General features: G+C 44.1%; 1 protein-coding gene across 8 annotated transcripts in view; it reads left to right on the forward strand.

Annotated features, from left to right (window-relative positions):
* The first annotated feature begins 4,786 nt into the window (after positions 1-4,786).
* Positions 4,787-20,142, forward strand: part of ARHGAP26 (Rho GTPase activating protein 26) — a 536,050-nt gene continuing 520,694 nt past the window's right edge. For 7 of the 8 annotated variants that reach the window (XM_049873956.1, XM_049873958.1, XM_049873960.1 and 4 more), the window contains exon 1: positions 4,787-5,332. In XM_049873956.1, coding sequence (XP_049729913.1) covers positions 5,179-5,332 — 154 coding nt within the window. In that variant the 5' untranslated portion in view covers positions 4,787-5,178. The other variant, XM_049873963.1, reaches the window with a different exon arrangement.

Genomic DNA, 20,142 nt, shown 5'->3' on the forward strand with positions numbered 1-20,142 from the left:
CCCCTGCTAACCACCAATATACTTTTATCTGTATGCATTTGCCTGTTCTAGATACTTCATATAAGGGGATCACACAATATGTCTTTTTGTGTCTGAATTATTTTACTTAGCTTAAGGTTTTCAAGGTTTATTCAAGTCACAGCATGTATCAGAACTTCCTTTCTCTTTATGGCTGAGTAATATTCCGTTGATGTACGTACCACACTCTGTTTCTTCATTCGTCTGTTAATGGACACTTGGGTTGTTTTTACTTTTTGGCTATTGTGAATACTGAGGCAATAAACATTGGTGTACAGGTATCCCTTTTGAGTCCCTGCTTTTGTCTTTTTGTTTTTGTCCATCTAGGAGCAGAACTGCTGGATCATATGGTGATTCTGCTAAACTTCTTAAGGAACTGCCAGACTTCCCCACAGTGATGGCACTGTTTTACATTAGCACCAGCAATGGATGAGGATTCCAGTTTCTCCACATCCTCACCAACACTTGTTATTTTCTATTTTTCTAATAATAGCCATCTTAGTGGATGTGAAATAATGGTTTTATGATTTGCATTTCCCTTAATGACTAGGGGGAGTCCCTGGGTGGTGCAAAGGGTGAATATGCTTGGCTGATAACTGAAAGGTTGGAGATTAGAGTCCACCCAGAGGCATCTTGAAAGAAAGGCCTGAAGATCTACTTCTGAAAAAGGCCATTGCAAATTCTATGGAGCATAGTTCTACTCTGATACACATGGGGCCATCACCTTGAGTAGGAATCAACATGACAGCAGTGGATAATGAGGTTGAACATTTTTCATGTGCTTTATTGGCCATTTGTATTTGTTCTTTGGAGAAATATCTATTCAAGTTTTTTGCCCATTTTAAAATTGGGTTGTCTTTTTTGTTGTTAGGTTGTAACCCAAAACACCCAGTGCCGTTGAGTCGATTCCGACTCATAGCGACCGTATAGGACAGAGTAGAACTGCCCCATAGAGTTTCCAAGGAGCGCCTGGAGGATTTGAACTGCCACCCTGGTTTCTTCATACATTCTGGATATTAAACTCTTATCAGATATGTGGTTCCCAAATATTTTCTCCCATTCTTCAGGCTGTCTCTTCACTTTGTTGATAAATTCCTTCGATGCACAAAAGTTTTTAGTTTTGATGAAGTCATATTTATTTATTTTGGTTTTTGCTACTTGTGCTTTTGATATCATAACTGTGAATCCAATGTCAAAAACAAGGTCTTAAGGCTTTATCCCTATGTTTTCTTCTAAGAGTTTTTTTTGTTTGTTTGTTTCAGTTCTTATATTTAGGTCCGTGATCCATTTTGAGTTAATTTTTGTATGAGGTGTGAAGTATGGGCCCAAATTCATTCCTTTGCTTGTGGAGATACAGATGTCCCAGAACCATATGTTGAAAAGACTATTCTTTCCCCATTGAATGGACTTGACACCTTTGTTGAAAACCGATGGCTATAGATGTATGGTTTTTATTCTGGACTCTTTTTGCATTTGTCGATACATCTAGTCTTATACCAGTACCACACTGTTTTGATCACTGTAGCTTTACAGTACATTTTGAAATCCAGTAAAGTGTGAGTCCTCCTACTTTGTTCTTCCTTTTTAAGATTGTTTTGGCTCTTTGGGGCCCTTTGCAATTCCATATGATTTGAGCATCAGCTTTTCCAATTCTGCAAAAAAGGCTGTTGGAATTTGGGTGGCGATTGCATTGAATCTGGAGATCACTTTGGGGGATATCGATACCTTAACAATATTAATTCTACTAATTTATGAAAATGGGATGTCTTTCCATTTATTTAGGTCTTCTTCAATTTCCTCCAGCAATGTTTTATAGTATACAAGTCTTTCGTCTCCTTGGTTAAATTTATTGCTAGATATTTTATTCTTTTAGACACTATTGTAAATGGAATTATTTTCTTAATTTCCTTTTCAGCTTGTTCATTGCTAGTTTATATAAATGATTTTTGTGTGTTGATTTCTTACCCTGCAACTTCGCTGAATTCATTTATTAGCTCTAGTAGCTTTCGTGTGGATTCTTTGGGATTTTCTATATATAGGATCATATTGTTTGCAAATATAGTTCTACTTCTTCCTTTTTAATTTAGATGCCTTTTATTTATTTATTTTCTTGTCCTACTGCTCTGGCTAGAACTTCCATTACAATGTAAATAGTAATGGGTTAAAATGGCCATCCTTGCCATTTTTCTGATCTTAAGGGGGAAGCTTTTGGTCTTTCACCATTTAATATGATGTTCAATTGGCTTTTTCAATAATGGCCTTTATCATGTTTACAATTTTCCCTCCTATTCCTAGTTTGCTGAGTGTTTTTATCACACGAGTGTGTTGGATTTTGTTAAATGCTGTTTTTGCATTGATTAAGATGATCGTGTGGTTCTTTTCCTTTGTTCTATTAATGTGGAGTATTAAATTGCTTGATTTTCTTATGTTGAACTGCTTTTGCATTCCTGGGATGAATCCCGCCTGGTCATGGTGTATAAGCCTTTTAACATGTTGTTGGGTTTGGCTTGCTAGTATTTTGTTGAGGATTCTAGCATCTATTTCATAAGGAATATTGGTCTGTAGTTTTCTTTTCTTGTGGTGTCTTTATCTGGCTTTGGTACCAGGGTAATGCTGGCCTCATACAATGAGTTAGGAAGTCTTCCCTCCTCGTCTATTTTTTTTTTTTGGAAGAGTTTCAAAAGGATTGGTGTTAATTCTTAAATGTTTGGTAGCATTCACAAATGAAGCCATCTGGTCCGGGGCTTTTCTGTGTTGGGAGGTTTTAAGCCTTAAGTTTTGGTGTGCTTTTTAAATGCATCAATATGTAACTAGAAAGCCTACCTATTTTGTTGTCATGATATAGCATCAGATATGATAGATACAGACCCTACTTTCATGGAGTTTCCATTCCAGATCTATCTCCTTCTTGGCAAGTCAGGAACAACTATTTTCAGAGTTATAACTATCTATGAGATGGCTGTTTGGCTGTGCTGTTAAGCCTAGATTCGTAGATGTCATTGTTAGGTATCATCAAGTTGATTCTGACTCATAGAGATCCTTTGTGACAGGGCCAAACTTCCCCACATGGTTTTCTTGGGTGTAATCTTTATGGAAGCAGATTGTTGGGAGCACATCGCCAGGTCTTTCTCCTGTGGGGTCACTGGATAGGTTTGAGCCATCAACCTTTTGGTTAGCAGCCTAGTGCTTAACTGTTTGTGCCACCAGGACTCCTTCCATTTGTAGGTACAACTGGCAAATAGAGCTTATTCATTTATTAATTTATGCATTTAATCAATCAGTCAACTTCTCAACTTGGAGGGGATGCCTTCTCTGACCCCTCCATGGTGGGAAGCAACAAGTCCTTTCCCTATTCTAACCCTTGTTGCTGAGCATTGTTATTGCTAGTTTGATTGTGTCTCCACCGATGACTAGCTGCAGTCAAGTTCTTTCTATGTTATTCATCTTTGTATCCCGAGCATCTAGCCTAGTGCCTGCACATAGCAGGCCTATTTAAAAAAGAACGAAACCAAACCAAACACACTTAATTGAAGGAGAACTGCTAATTCCTAGACATACAAGTAATTTTTCCAAAGACAGTATCTATCTTCCGGGCAGCCGTGGTGGCGTAGTCGTTAAGAGCTTGGCTGCTAACCAAAAGGTCGGCAGTTCAAATCCACCAGCTGCTCCCTGGAAACCCTATGGGGCAGTTTTACTCAGTCCTATAGGGTCATTATGAGTCGGAATCCACTCGACGGCACCTAACAACAACAATCTTTCAGGAGCTCACAATTCAGCACAAAACGCTGTGTAGGACCCAGTCTGACAAGCTGTCTGAACTGAGTCCTGTGGCCCAACAGAGTCCAACGCATTGGAGATGGCAGGTGGAAAGGGGCACGGGAAAGGATTCATTCATTTATGCCACAACGTACCATACGGTAAGCGCTAAAATATCTCTTATCAAATGCGAGCCACTGTTCCAGGTATTAGGTATATACCAGGAAACAAGAAAGTTGTGGTGGCCGTGCCTTGGTGAAGCTCACGATGTAGCGAAGGACGACAGGTAGCAGACCTACTTAAAACAGTATGTAAAATTGTGCTAGGTGCCGAGAAGGAAAATAACAGGCGGCAGAAATTATCTTAAGGATGTTAGACTCTTAGGTCCGGGCAGCCGTGGGCAGGTTTTGAGCAGGAGCGGCCATGAGGGGGCGGACTCTGGGGGGCGGGAAGACCGCAGACAAGAGTCGCTGGTAATTTTAAGATGTAAATATTTTCCGCCCGACTTGAAGAAGGAGCGTATGCCTAGGGGCGACGTGGTCGCTCAGTGTGCTTGGTGTTCTCCCGGGGCGCACTGGGCTGCATTTTGAGCGCAAGCTCGGTTGCCCAGCAGTGTTGGGCGGGCTGCGGGGAACTGCAGCCCAATCTCCCAGATTTTTTACGTTCGGCACATCTAGATTCTTCCGCCCCCAGAACAGCAGACGCACCATCCGGGCTCGGATCCGGGCCGCAGCAGCGGACAAGGTCTAGCGTGCCTGGAGTCCTTGCACAGCAGCGCTCACCCCCGGGTCTTGGGGTCTGCAACAGCCGGCGGGCGGGAGGGGGCGGAGCTTACTCTGCGGACCTAGGCGGTGGCGTGGGACCCGTCCCTCGACCTAGGCCCCGCCTCCAGACCACAATGATTGGTTCAAGCCCGCGGAAGGGACGGGCGGCCCCGAGCTGCCGGGGGGTCGGGCTGGAGCGGGGGCGCTGATTGGTTCAGCAGGGATTAGGTCATCGCTAGCAGGTTCGAGCGGCCCGGACGCCGGCGGGGCGGCAGAGGCTGCTGTGAGAGGGCGCTCGAGGCTTCTTGAGCAGGAGCAAGCTAAGGAGGCGGGGAGGCGGTGTCCGCACTCGCTCGCCTGCTCGCTCGCTTCCAGGCGCCGCTTCGGGTTCGCTGCTGCTCTCCCTTTTCGCCCACCGCTTAGTGGCGCGCCCCGCAGCAGCCGCCCTTCGACCAGATCCAGGCTCATTTCGGGAGTCTTGCGCGCCCGCCGACACCGCGCGGAGAGCGAGCAGGCGCCACACCTGTGGAGCCGGCGACCGTCGGGGGTGCGGGCCGAACTCCCGCCGCGTGCGTGCTCGGGGCGACAGTCCGCCGGGGCCCCGGGGGAGGCGCGCCCCCGGCTGGGAGCCGCGGGCATCATGGGGCTCCCCGCTCTGGAGTTCAGCGACTGCTGCCTCGACAGCCCGCACTTCCGTGAGACTCTCAGGTCACACGAAGAGGAGCTGGACAAGACCAACAAATTTATCAAGGAGCTCATCAAGGACGGGAAGTCACTCATCAGCGCGCTCAACAGTGAGTGCCCCCGAGCCTGGCGGGGACGGCTGTGCCGGGGCGGGAGGGGTCGTCGGGCGGTGCTCAGTCCTTGTCGCCCGCGCGCCTCCGGGTTTTTTCACCCAGCTGCACTGAGTGACGGGTGTAGATGCTCATAACGAGGCAGGAAGGACACATAAAATGGGCGAGCCAGCAACAATCAGATGAGGAAGGAGACCCGTCGCCCAGCCGTTTGCGTTCTGGGTTGACAGGGAGGTGACCCGAGCACGAGTGGTGCTCTTGGGCGCCGCGGGTGGGTGTGGGCGGCATTCAGGTGTCCCGCAAGTGGGGCAGTAGTGCCTGGCCCGCCGCAGCCTGTCGGGAAGCCTCATCGCGTTCACTGCTCTGGCTCCCTTATGGGAAGAGTTATCACCCCTGGGTGCCTAGCCGTAGGGCTGGAGCGTGCTCTGCCGAGAAGGCGACGCCTCCCCTCGGGAAAAGGCAGGTGTGACTATTTCGATCCCGGTATGCAGCTCCCAGATTGGCGGTTCGAACCCACCACCCGCTGAGCGGGAGAAAGATGTGTCAGTCTGCTTCCATAAAGATTTACAGCCTTGGAAACCCTATGGGGCAGTTCTACTCAGTCCTATAGGGTCGCTGTGAGTGGAATTTGACTTCAGGGAAGTGGGTGGGATGCAGCGCTAGCCTGCTCAAGGCCGCCGGCTTCTCCGAAAGGCAGAGGGCTGCCTACGGAGGGGCTGGGTGAAATGGTTGGTTAGCCCGCGATTCTTTAGAGTATTGGCAGCAGGTCGCCCCCAAATCCAGCATCAGTGCCATTTACGTGTGCAGGTTCTGAATTTTGTGTTTAGCAGAAGGTGATTGGGGTGGGAGTAGAGAATCAGAGTGTTCCTTTACTCTAAACTGTGGGCGAGGGTTTAAAAATAGAATGAACATACCCTGACTCCCTCTCTCGTTCCCTCGTTCTCCTTTTTACCTCTCCCATTATGCTTGAAAACTCAAATGTTGGAGAAGAAATGTCCTCTGTCCGCACCCAGAAAGAAGTTTAAATTCATCTTAAAGATTCTCTAACCTTTCGTAAAACTGCCTTTTTGCTTTCTTTCTTTGTGGTAGGGAAGAAATGAAATTTAAATCCTGTATATGGTTTTCCCTTGACTTGCACAGATGCCAGGGAGTTTCTCCTGGCCAAAGAGAGAGTGGTGCTCTAGGGAATCAGCGCCTTGGATTATGAGAGTGTTTTTGGTTCCTTTTCAGTCTAACCATTTTAAAAATAGTTCAATCCATATTATAATTTCCAGAATTAGAAATAATACGAAGGCAGATAGTGGAATTGTCTTTGACTCTTTTACTTTCCTGTCTCTGATGGATTTCTTAATAGGTGGTATATTTCAACTATGAAAGTTTGCATTGGTAGAGTGGGGTCCAAGCTGTGAGAATTGCATGCAGGCCTCCTTAAAGGAGTGCCTGAGGTGTCATTTTGTGAGCCTGTTGCTTCTAAAAATGGAGACAGAGACGATGGAATCCCAGGGCAGCAAGTGCCAATCTTTTGGGGTGAAATGAGTATAAAACTAATGGGAGTAATGAGGCATCTTAGAGGCAGGGTCTCTGCTGGGATCTGTGCCTTACCTGAAGCATATGAATAGACTCTTCTTTTGTCAGTGACCAGGGACTCCCTTGACTCAGGGAACACTGGACCCCTGGTTTGGAGCCAGTTAGGGGCTCACTTAGGGGTTGGGCCCAGGAATTTTGATTGAACTCTGAGGCTGCCTTGAATTTGGACCCCTGATCATTCAGCAAAGTTTGGAGTGACTGGGGTGTGCTGGGTAATTGCGCTGGACACTGAGGATGTCGCAGTGAACATTCTGTTGCCACCATGGCTGCGGAGGTTTACTCCATGCTGGACGCGGCTTCACCTAGGAGTTACCTCATACAAATGAGAAAACTGAGGCTTGAGGATACACTAGCCCAGAGTCACACAGCTCTAGTGGCTGGGCTTAGTTTAGTACTCAATGGTCTCAGCCAGAGATGAAGTTAATACTCTTGCAGAACTCTTGAGCCTGTTCCATCCCATTTGCCCTGAATGGAACTCTCTGGACCAGACCTGCTAGAATTTGGACTTGTGTTTTATACTTCAGCCTTGAATCTGGGGAGATTGCATTTGGGTGACTGGCAATTTGCCCAACTACTTTTTTTTTTTTTTAAGAGTGCTTTGGGTAGGAAGAAATATTTCAGTGATGGGGTTCGAGGGCTATTTCAGTTGTCTAATTGACCAGCCCTATAACTTGTGAGGAAGACTGATTGGGAACTAGGTGTAAAAAAAAAAAAAAAAGTACTGGTCTCTAAATCTAGCTCTACCACTAAATGTGACCTTGAACAGGTCATGTGACCTTTTAGAGCTTTGGTTTTCTCATCTTTAAAATAGAGTGGAGCTGTTTCCCAGACTTCAGGCATTCACTTATCAACTAGATACTGCTGTGTTGTATACTGCAGTTTTGGTATTTACGTATTTATTGAAATTATCTTTACCACTACTGTAAATGTAAAACCAGTGTTTTTTTCCAGGACACCTTAAAAATAAATACATAATTAATATAAGTAACGCTGGTTTGGATGATCCTGTAGTCTCTTCCAGCTCTAAAATCTTACGGTTTTACTTCATGACTCATATTTTCAGTTCTCTGAGCTTAGGTTTCCTTCATGCATTAATTCGAGGGCAATAAAACTGGCCTCCAGGGATTGCCAGAGTTCAGCTTGATCGTTGTCATTGCTACTTCCACTTTATGAATAAGGAAACAAAGGACCAGAGAGGTCAGTAACCTGCACAATGTGACACAGCAGTTAAGCGCACTTAACCCTGAAGCAACTCTGTCCTCTAGGTCAGTGGTTCTCGCAGATGTTTGTCTCTTGACTTCCTTTGAGAATCTGATAAAAGTTATAGACTCTTTCTGCATGGAAATGAACTCAAAACCTTTCTCTGGAGTCCAGATCTCTGACCTGGATACATGGAAGGGTAAGCAATAATTTGGGACATGTATTTTAATAAAATCCTGCTTTTGGAGACAGTTCTCATTTAGTGTGGAGTGGAGCCTTTGCGACTCCCAATTACTTGTCTCTGATGCTGATTTGTCCTGGCTTTTTCTGTGGGGGACTTACTCTCCCAGGACACTTTCCTCTGACCTGATTAATCAGTGTCTCAGTCAAGAGACAAGTCTTTTTTTTCTTTCTCTAGAGATGGTAGAGGCTGAAGATGTTCAGACTCATAGAATTAAGAGTTTTAGGATTTCCTGCCTCCCTTGGGCTTGTCAGGTCACTTCATCAGTTTTGCTGATAATAGCATTTCCTGAGGTAGTATAATTCAGTGGTAAGAGAGCAACCAGAGTCAGGTAAGCCTGGGTTAAAATCTTGGTCCTGCCACTTAGTTGTTTTGACTCTGGGCAAGTTACTAAGCCTGAGTTCCCCCACTGTAAAATAGGAATAACCCACACTGACCTTATAGGGTTGCCCCCCACCCCAAAAAAGGCAACCACTTAACTTATTTTTTGTCTTTACAGATTTGCCTATTCTGAACATCAGAAAACAATTTTAATCCTTTTCTGCTAGGTGGTGGTGACCAGATTTAGGCACAAAGTTCTTGATTTGAATTTCAAGTGGAGAAGCTTTGAATCAGTAAGTTTCTCTCCTTCAAAACAGGCGGAGTGCTGAATGACTGAACAATGAATTTCTAAGGGCCCAGAGAAACCCACACGTGCCTTTGTATTTCCAACCCACAAGGGGGAAATGGATTCATTCTAGTTTGTGGTACTTTAATGGATGCAGAAGAGATAACCAAAACAAGAGTAAGTCCAGCTTCTTCCTTCAGTGAGCTTATAGTCAAGTTGGGGCAGGGCATGTGGTGCTAAATAAACCTTACCTTGTGGTTGGTGTCCTGCTGGGTGATGCTTTTTTTTTTTTAATTTTTTTTGTGCTTTTTAAGTGAAAGTTTACAAATCAAGTCAGTCTCTCACACAAAAACTTATATACACCTTGCTACATACTCCCAATTCCTTTCCCCCTAGTGACACAGCCTGCTTCCTCCCTCCACTTTCTCTTTTCGTGTCCATTTCACTAGCTTCTGACCCCCTCTACACTCTCAGCTCCCCTCCAAACAGGAGATGTCAGCATAGTCTCAAGTGTTCACCTGATCCAAGAAGCTCACTACTCACCAGCATCCCTCTCCATCCCATTGTCCAGTCCAATCCCTGTCTGAAGAGTTGGCTTTGGGAATGGTTGCTGTCCTGGGCCAACAGAAGGTCTGGCGGCCCTGACCACCAGGGTCCTTTTAGTCTCAGTTAGACCATTAAGTCTGGTCTTTTTATGAGAATTTGGGGCCTGCATCCCACTGCTGTCCTGCTCCCTCAGGGATTCTCTGTTGTGTTCCCTGTCAGGGCAGTCATTAGTTGTAGCCAGGCACCCTCTAGTTCTGCTGGTCTCAGGATGATGTAGTCTCTGGTTTATGTGGTACTTTCTGTCTCTTGGGCTCGTAATTGCCTTGTGTCCTTGGTATTCTTCATTCTCCTTTGATCCAGGTGGGTTGAGACCAATTGATGCATCTTAGATGGCTGCTTGCTAGTGTTTAAGACCCCAGACACCACTCTCCAAGGTGGGATGCAGACTGTTTTCTTAATAGATTTTATTATGCCAGTTGACTTAGATGCCCCTTAAAACCATGGTCCTCAAACCCCCGCCCCTGCTACGCTGGCCTTCGAAGCATTCAGTTTATTCAGGAAACTTCTTTGCTTTTGGTTTAGTCCATTTGTGCTGAGCTCGCCTGTATTGTGTGTTGTCTTTCCCTTCACCTAAAGTAGTTCTTGTCTACTAATTGGTGAATACCCCCTCCCACCTTCCCTCCCTCCCCCATCTCGTAACCATCAAAGAATATTTTCTTCTCTGTTTAAACTATTTCTTGAGTTCTTACAATAGTGGTCTTATACAATATTTGTCCTTTTGCAACTGATTTCACTCAGCATAATGCCTTCCAGATTCCTCCATGTTATGAAATGTTTCACAGATTCATCACTGTTCTTTATCGATGTGTAGTATTCCTCTGTGTGACTATACCATAATTTATCCATTCATCTGTCGATGGGCACCTTGGTTGCTTCCATCTTTTTGCTATTGTTTGTGTAAAAAAAAAAAAAAGGCTCTTATTTTTCTAGGATATATTCTAAGGAGTGAAATTTCTGGATCATATGGTAGTTCTATTTCTAGCTTTTTAAGGAAGTGCCAAATCGATTTCCAAAGTGGTTGTACCATTTTACATTCCCACCAGCAGTGTATAAGTGTTTCAATCTCTCCATAACCTCTCCAACATTTATTATTTTGTGTTTTTTGGATTAATGCCAGCCTTGTTGGAGTGAGATGGAATCTCATCGTAGTTTTGATTTGTGTTTCTCTAATGGCTAATGATCGTGAGCATTTCGTCATGTATCTGTTAGCTGCCTAAATGTCTTCTTTGGTGAAGTGGATGATACCTTTTTACAAAATGAAGTGAATATTTATATTTCTTTAGTTGAGCCTATACTTTTCATGAGACTTTTTAAGAAATGATGTGTCCTTCTCATTCCATTTTTGCGGAATAATTCTGAGATCTCTGTCCGACTCCTGAATCACATCCCCAAAACAACCACAGTGAGTTTTAACAGACTTAAGTAGACAGTATAATAATAATGCCAGCAGGTGATGTTTATGGAGCACTTATCAAGTGCTAGGCCCCATGCTAAAGAGCCTTGGTGGTACAGTGGTTAAGAGCTTGTTTGCTAATTGAAAGGTTGTTAGTTTGAACCCCCTAGCTGCTCCAGGGGAGAAAAATGTAGCAATCTGCTCCCGTAAAGATTACAGCTTTGGAACCCTATGCAGCAGTTCTACCCTATCCTGTTGTTAGGTGCTGTCGAGTTGGTTCCGACTCATAGCGACCCTGTGCACAACAGAATAAAACACTGCCTGGTCCTGAGCCATCCTTACAATCGTTGTTATGTTTGAGCTCATTGCTGCAGCCACTGTGTCAGACCACCTCGTTGAGGGTCTTCCTCTTTTCCGCTGACCCTGTACTCTGCCAAGCATGATGTCCTTCTCTAGGGACTGATCCCTCCTGACAACATGTCCAAAATATGTATGACGCAGCTTGCCATCCTAGTTTCTAAGGAGCATTGTGGTTGTACTTCTTTTAAGACGGATTTGTTCGTTCTTTTGGCAGTCCATGGCATATTTAATATTCTTCGCCAACACCACAATTCAAAGGCATCAGTTCTTCTTCGGTCTTCCCTATTCATTGTCCAGCTTTCACATGCATATGATGCAATTGAAAATACCATGGCTCGCGTCAAGCTTGCCTTAGTCTTCAAGGTGACATCTTTGCTCTTCAACACTTTGAAGAGGTCCTCTGCAGCAGGTTTACCCAATGCAGTGCGTCTTTTGATTTCTTGACAGCGTCTTCTATGGCTGTTGATAGTGGATCTAAGTAAAATGAAACCCTTGACAACTTCAGTCTTTTCTCTGTTTATCATGATGTTGCTCATTGGTCCAGTTGTGAGGATTTTTGTTTTCTTTATGTTGAGGTGTAATCCATAGTGAAGGCTGTGGTCTTTGATCTTCATTAGTAAGTGCTTCAAGTCCTCTTCACTTTCTGGAAGCAAGGTGTGTCATCTGCCTAATGCAGGCTGTTAATGAATCGTCCTCCAATCCTGATGTCCCGTTCTTCTTCATATAGTCCAGCTTCTCGTATTATTTGCTCAGCATACAGATTGAATATGTATGGTGGAAGAATACAACCCTGACGCATACCTTTCCTGACTTTAAACCAATTGATATCCCCTTGTTCTGTCTGAACAACTGCCTCTTGATCTATGTAAAGGTTCCTCATGAGCAACAATTAAGTGTTCTGGAATTCCCATTCTTCGCAGTGTTATCCATAGTTTGTCATGATCCACACAGTTAAATGCCTTTGCATAGTCAATAAAACACAGGTAAACATCCTTCTGGTATTCTCTGCTTTCAGCCAGGATCCATCTGACATCAGCAATGATATCCCTGGTTCCACGTCCTCTTCTGAAACTGGCCTGAATTTCTAGCAGTTCCCTGTTACTATACTGCTGCAGCCATTTTTGAATGATCTCCCTCACATGTCTGTCAGTTTGTCGTACTGCGGGGGGCTTGTGTATTACTGTGATGCTGGAAGCTATGCCACCGGTATTCAGATATCAGCAGGGTCACCCATGGAGGACAGGTTGTAGCTGAGCTTCCAGACTAGGACAGACTAGGAAGAAGGACCTGGCAGCCTACTTCTGAAAAGCATTAGCCAGTGAAAACCTTACGAATAGCAGCGGAACCCTATCCTATAGGGTCACTATGAGTCACAATTGACTCCATGACGGCAACGGGTTTGGTTGTTTGGTTTTAGGCCCCATGCTGAGTGATTCCCATACATTGTCTCATTAATTCTTACCACTGTTCTGTGAGGTGAATACTCAAATTTTTCTTAATTTTGTAGGTGGTTAACTTGTCCAAGGCCACACAGCTAGGAAGTTGTGCAACCAAGCTTTGAATCTGGCAATGGACTTCAGTGCCCTCTCTTGAAGGGATAATATTCAAGACATTGAAATTAGTAGGTTAGTGACTGAGGCATGAGTTTAGAACAGTGTTTGGAAATGGGTACAGGGGATTTTTTTTTTTTGAGTGATAGAAATATCCCAGAATTGAATTGTGGTGATGGTTGCATAACTGTATAAACTAAAAAATCATTGAATTTTACATTTAAAACAGGTGAATTTTACTGCACGTAAATTATACCCCAGTAAAGCTGTTAAAAAAACATTGCTCTAAAATATACTGAACTGACACAAGTGGCTACCTTGAAAATAATAGCCTTAAATATCTGTTCTCTGTTCAATGCTTTATTACTCAGTTTAAAGAGAATGCCCCAAACCATTGATAATCACTCAGTACTACCCCGCAAAGAGATCTGTTAACTGTGCAAGGCTAAGAGATAAAAAAAAAAAAATTTTTTTTAGTCACCCTCTTTTGTCCTTCTGGCCTATAATGGGACTGTGATGGAGATAGAAACACAAAACTTCAGAGAGTAATACAAAATCTTAGCTATTCTTTGCTACCCAAAAACCAAAACCCGTTGTTGTTGAGTTGATTCTGACTCATAGCGACCCTATAGGACAGAGTAAGACTGCCCCTCCCCCCATAGGGTTTCCAAGGAGCGCCTGGTGAATTCGAACTGCCGATCTTTTTGTTAGCAGCCATAGCTCTTAATTGCTAGCCACCAGGGTTTCCCTTTGCTACCCAGGGCTCTGGGGAAAAAACAAAAAACTGAAATGGCCTTAATCTCATACCTGTTGCATGTTTCTCCTTTCTAGGATCTAACTCTATGAAGAATTTGCATCTTCACTGCTAGCATCTTTATGGATGTATGTCTGTTCAGAACTTTTTAGGGGGCAATATTTTATAGCTTGGATTTTTTTTCTCTTTGCCCTGCAAAACTTGTGATGATTAAGGGAACGATAGTACATTTCTCCATTGGCCTGCATTTGTGGCCTTTTTGCTTTCATTTGCTTCAACCTCATTTGCATTTGACAGATCCATTTTAGGAGCCCAGGGCTTAGGAAGATGGTTCCTGTGAGGCTGTGGTTCAGGTTTTTGCACTGGGTAGGCCACTCAGCATCCCGCTGGGTAGAGGCCCTAGGCTGGACTTCCTGATTCTGGCCAGTGTCAGCTAATGATCACAAACCCCATGAGTTGACAAAATGAGAATGACCAGTATGGAACCATTATCACCACTGAGCTATTCGGAAGGCAACTCATGGAGGCAACTTTGTAATCCTGTCAAAGCCATCACATTTAACAAAATCAGCGAAGGCTAATTTTGGCAGGAGTCTTTGGCAAGAAGGCCAATATGAAAGCTAACAGTTAAAGTGGATTATCTAGGTTTAAATTTCCTAGATTTAATTTTTTAAAATGATAACCCAGTGCATTTCATATTGCATATGTTGCCCTCAAAGGAAGGCTTTGATTCAACAAATGTGGAGCCCCTGAGCAGAGGTAATGGCACAGAAGTCATGAGGTGGGAGAGTGCATTGTGTATTTGAGACCAGTAGGGAAGCCAGTGTGGCTGAAGTGAATGATGGGCGTTGAATGGGGAGACATCCCAGGGGCCAGCCAGTTCGTAGAGGTTCTGAGTCCCAGAAAGGACTTTGGATTTCATTTTTAGTGTGAGGGCATTAACTGGAGGCCGAGAGCAGGGGAGTGACATAGCCTACTTTGAAAGGGATTACGGGGCAGCTCTGTGGAGAATAGATGGAACATGGCAAGAGTGGAGGCAGGGAGACTTGTTAGGAGGCTGCTGTAATGGCACCTTGGACTAGAGTGACAACATAGGAGGTGGGATCAGATTCTAGATGTATTTGGAAGTAGAACCTATAGGATTTGCCGCTTAGTTGGATGTGGGGTGTGGGAGAAGAGAAAGAAGTCAAGAATGATTGCGATGTTTTAGGCCTGCTCAGTAATGTGAATGAAGATCTTATTTACTGAGATAGAAGCTTGGGAAGGATTAGGTTTGGGAGGAAAATCAAGGGTATGAATGAATGGTCTGATCTTATAGTGCAAAGACAAAAAAGTGCACAAATAGCTTATGAGTACATTCTCATAAGAGAATCAAAGAATATAGAAGTCTACAGAATAGGGTCGCCATGAGTCAGAAGCAACTCGATGGAAAACAAAAAAGAAAGAAAGAAAAGAAAACCTGGAGTTACCCACTCTCAGCAGTTTGTTATGCTGTTTTTCAGTCCTTTTTTCTGTGCATATTTGCTTTTTCATAAACGGGATTATACTATATCAATTATTCTGTGTTTTGCTTTTTCAGTGAATACTGTGTCTCAGAGATGTTCCATGTCAGTACATGTACATAGTGCATTCTTTCTAATGACGGCAGAGTGTTCTTGTAGACATACTGTTTTATTTGCCCAGCCTCCTACTGAAGGATATTTGGATTGTTTCGGATTTTCCCTGTTAGAGAAAATGCTATGGTGATCATCATATACACTGACCCTTGTGTGTGTACCAGTGTTTCCATGGGATGGTGTCCGTGATGTGGAATTGTTGCCGACCTCCAGTTTTTACGAGCTCTTTGACATCTTTAGGTCCTTTGCCTTCTGGTAGCCAGTTGATATTTTTCTGATGCTCCATTGAGTATGTTAGGTTATGTTTCAGAAGCTTTTCCTTTTGCTTAAATTGGAATTATCCTGAACCGGCCCTTCTGTTAGGCACCGATACTGATTCAGAAAGGACCAGGGGATAGGAAGAAATCTGGAGACTGTGTGTATGTGAGAGAGAGACAGAGATTGAGGAAAGAGAGAGAGAGAGCAATTAATTGGCTGTGTCCTAGTTACCCTTGGACTGTCAGATATCTTTTCAGGTAAGAGGGGGATGGGATGAGCTTTGTCCTCATCTCCCAGGCTATTTGAAGCCCAAGTTGGAGAGATCAGAAAGGAGGTCACGTTTGTTAGAGCGGGAACAACAGCATTAGTGACCAGAGGTATGTTTACAAATTAGAGTCACTAGGGCCTATACATTTTCGTAGACACCCAGAGTGGAGAAAGAGAGGAAATAGTAAGGAAAACAGCTTGGCAGTGTGGGCCCGAAGCTGTCATGGCGTGTTTACGTCTGGCTTGGCTCACCTTGGTTGGAAGGCATAGCATCCTGCAGAGGGTGAGCTTGAAGACCGGGCAGTTGTCTGCTGTATTTAGAAAGAGGAGATTCCTGGGGCTGGGGTGTTGTGCGGGTATGTGTGTGCATTTTCTTTGCCAGATGGACAAAAGTTTGAGGGATTTGGGAATTCTGGACCAAACCTTGTTAGCTAGCTGGCCTCTCTAGGCCAAACCAGTAGGCTACGGTCTGAATCCTGCCGCTGCCACACAGGAAAAGCCAAAACAAACTCTATTTTACATGGTTTGTAAAGACTCCACAGGTGGATTTCAAAACTCATCTGACTTGCTGTCAGATCTACTGTCAAGTTTGCTCCAGCATAATTTGAACACTTGGAAAATACTAACTGGCTCTCCAGTGAGACTTCAGATAAATCATCAGGCAGATTGAGTTGAACTTGAGGCTGTTTCTATGCCAAGGACACTGTCAAGCAGATAGGCCCAAAACCTTAACGCATTCCTCATTGAATATCTCGTTATTGCACTTGGGGGTCAGAAGTAGCAAGTGAATATTAGTCGAGCAGATAAAATAGAATAAAGGCATTTTTTACTTTAATTCATACCTATATTTTTTTCTTAAAAAGTTTAACTAAATAGGTAATACCTATGAATTATATACAATTCAAAAGGGAAGAAAGGAATGTAAGTGTCCCTGTAGTTCCTGTCTCCCGATACTCTGTTCTGCTACCAGAAGCAACATCTTACCAGTTTCTTGTATATCTTTCAGATAGTCTGTGCATATGCCAGCAAATAGGTGTGCGTATGTATATAGTGCTGTCGCTGCTATTGAGTCAGTTCTGACTCAGGGAGACCTTATGTATAACAGAATGAAATGTTGCCGGGTCTTGCACCATCTTTATGATCTTTGATATATTTGCGTCCATCGTTGTGGCTATTGTGTAGTGCCTTCCAACCCAGGGGGCTCATCTTCCAGCACTATACTGACAATGTTCTGTTGTGATCCAGAGGTTTTTATCGGCGAGTTTTCAGAAGTAGATTGCCAGGCCCTTCTTCGGAGCCCGTCTTAGTCTTGAACCTCTGCTGAAACCCGTCCATCATGGATTACCCTGCAGATATTTGAAATACCAGTGATATAGCTTCTAGCATCGTAGCAACATGCATGCCACCACATGAGAAACTGATGGGTGGTAGATCTATATATATGTGTATCTTTTTTGTTTTTTTGGGGGGCAGCATACCAATGCAGTGTTTTGCACTTTGTTGGTACATAGAGAGCTAACTCATTTTTAACATTTGCGTCGTATCCTATTGTATGGTTATAACATAGCTTATCTAACCAATCGCTTAGTCATAGATGTCTAGATGGTTTCTAGCCTTTTGCAGTTACCAGTAATGCTGCTGGCAACATGCTGGCACCTCTCTCCTGGTACGATGAATGAGTAGGTCTGCAGGGCAAATTCCTAGAAATGGAACTAGTAGGCCAAAGGGTATGTCTATTTTTCATTTTAATAAATATTTCAGAGGAGTGTTTCTGAAAAGTTATGACTGAGCTGAATTTTTTAAATCATGATTTTAGAGTAGGAAGGAAACTTACTATTTAGAGAAACCTTGCAGTGGCCTCTGTCATAAAACCATACTTAGAATTTTCTGCATTTCCTCCTCCCAGCTGGTGTGTATCATTAATTCTGGGATTAAAACCACAACAAAAATCATCCCCTGAAATGAGACACAGCTGTACCTAGGAATCATTTGCATGTAAGACCCCAGAGAACTTGTCTGCATTCCTAGTGGCTGTGCTGTGGTGTGTTTATCTTTGGGCAGTATATGCATTATTCAGGAAATTTGGCAGGACTTAAAGGAGGGCAGTCTCCTACCTTTGGTGGCTGGAGACCATGACTTTGGGTCAGTAGGCACACCTTATCTCTCAGTAAAGGCTCTTTGTCTCTCTCTGGGCTTCCTGTGGCAGTGCATTCATGGAGACTGGTGAGGGAGCGAGGCATTTTGTCTGATAATCTTTCTTCTGGCCTCCTCTCTTGCAGAGCTTAGCACTAACCCCTAATGGAGGATAGGATCATGCCACACCCCCTCTGTGGCCTAAGGTCCCTGAATGATGTAAATGGTTTGTCCTCCTAAAGTTTGGCAGTTTGAACCACCTGGTGGCAGTACAGAAGAAAGGCCTGGTGATCTCCTGTAAAGATTGTAGCCATGAAAACCCAGTGCAGCAGTTCTGCTCTGTAACATATGGGGGGTGTCATGAGTTGGAATCACTTCAACGACAACTTTTTTTTTATGGACAGCTTCTGTGGTGTGGAAGATTCTTGAGTGGTGGGGTTACCGTGATGGGGCAGGCACGGTCCCTGACTTGTAGGTGCTCACCGTCTTGAGAGGAGGCCGGGGAAGCGCAGAGAATACGATGGGATGATTGCTAGCCATTTAAAAGGGTCTCTGGAGGAGGGAGCAGAGAACTTTGGGAAAGGTGGGTAAAAGCCCAGTGAGATAGTGTTCCAACTATCAGTCATTTACATATCATCTCCGTTATTTTTGCCTCACCTTTCTTACTATTTATTTACTTTAAAAAGTCTATTCATTAAAAAATACATTCATTTCAAAATGGAACTGTATAGCATTCTGAAATGACAGGCTTGTTGTGGTTAATGATATATTTTTCATAAAATATCTTAAAATATATCCATAACCATTAAATTAGAAAGTATTTGTTGATGTGTCACCTAAAATAGTCCCATGTTCCACCAGTGGTTTGAGATTCACTCTCTGCTTAATACTACCCTAAGGCCAAAGTATGAGAGAGAGTGGATACCGTCCCACTACTGGGCCTGAAGGGAAGGGATGCGGTTTTCAGAGTAGGAGCAGGTGTCTGGTGTAGGTGGCCATGTCCCAGGGAGTACATAAAGTGTGTGACAAAAAGTACAGTTGGCTGAATCTGCCTTACCCAGTGGTCAGTGTCTTACTGTCTTAGGGCTGCCATAACAAAATACTACAAAGTAGGTGGCTTTAAAGAACAGAAATTCATTTTCTCAGAGTTCTTGAAGCTAGAAGTCCAAATCAGGGTATTGGCTGTGTCAGTTCCCTCTGAAGGTTCTGAGAGAGAAACTGTTCCATGGCTCTCTCCTAGCTTCTAGTGGCCACTGACATTCCTTCGTTTCTTTGTTGCCTGTAGGTGGATCCTCACATGGTGTCTTTGCCTTATGTGTGACTCTATTTCCATGTACCTAGGAATCCCACTCAGAAGGAATTAGGATTAGGACCCACCCTACTCCAGTATGACTTCATTAATTTAACAGAGAGCATCTGCAAAGGAGAACCCTATTTCCCCAAACAAGGTCATATTCGCCGGTGTAGGGGTCCGGACTTAGGCATATTTTTTGGGGGGACACAAGTCAATCCATAAGAGTCAGAAATGTAAATCATTATTTGAATATTCAAACAAACACTGACAAATATGGAGTAGAATGTGAGATTCCATGGCATTGGAGAACATGTAACCAACCAGTGGCCGTCTGGTCGATTCATACTCATGGTAACCCCGTGTGTGTCAGAGTAGAACTGTGCTCCATAGGGTTTTCAGTGGCTGATTTTTTTGTAGATCACTAGGCCTTTCTTTGGAGGTGTCTCTGGGTGGGCTCTAACTTCCAACCTTTCAGTTAGCAGCCGAGAGCATTAACTGTCTGCACCACCCAGGGACTCTGGAGAAGGTGTAGTCAGTGGCATTTAATGATTGAGGAGGGGATGAGGACAGAGGAGAGTGAGGAGTTAGCATGCCTCCTGAGTTTCTATCTCAGGTTTGGGAGGGATGGCTGAGCTGTGTACCCCAAGGGGAAGAACTGTGGTGTGTGATGGGGAATACAGAGGTAAGTAAGGTTTGTCCTTGTTGAGTTGTTCCTAGGGGACATCAAGGTGGAGACACACAGATGGTGGGAAGTACAGGTCTGGAGCTCTCTGGAGAGATAGGAACTGGGGGTGTAGGGATGGGACTCACCAGATAGTATTTAAGATCCTTAGGGTAAACAAATCCATAAGGGCAAGACCTGGGCTGTGGTTCTGAACCTTAGCTGCCCAATGGAATCACCTGAGAGCTTTAAAAACTATGGGTGCTTGCAACTTCCGCCCCCA

The sequence above is a fragment of the Elephas maximus genome, chromosome 2 (genome assembly GCF_024166365.1).
Source record: "Elephas maximus indicus isolate mEleMax1 chromosome 2, mEleMax1 primary haplotype, whole genome shotgun sequence".
Lineage (NCBI taxonomy): Eukaryota > Metazoa > Chordata > Mammalia > Proboscidea > Elephantidae > Elephas > Elephas maximus.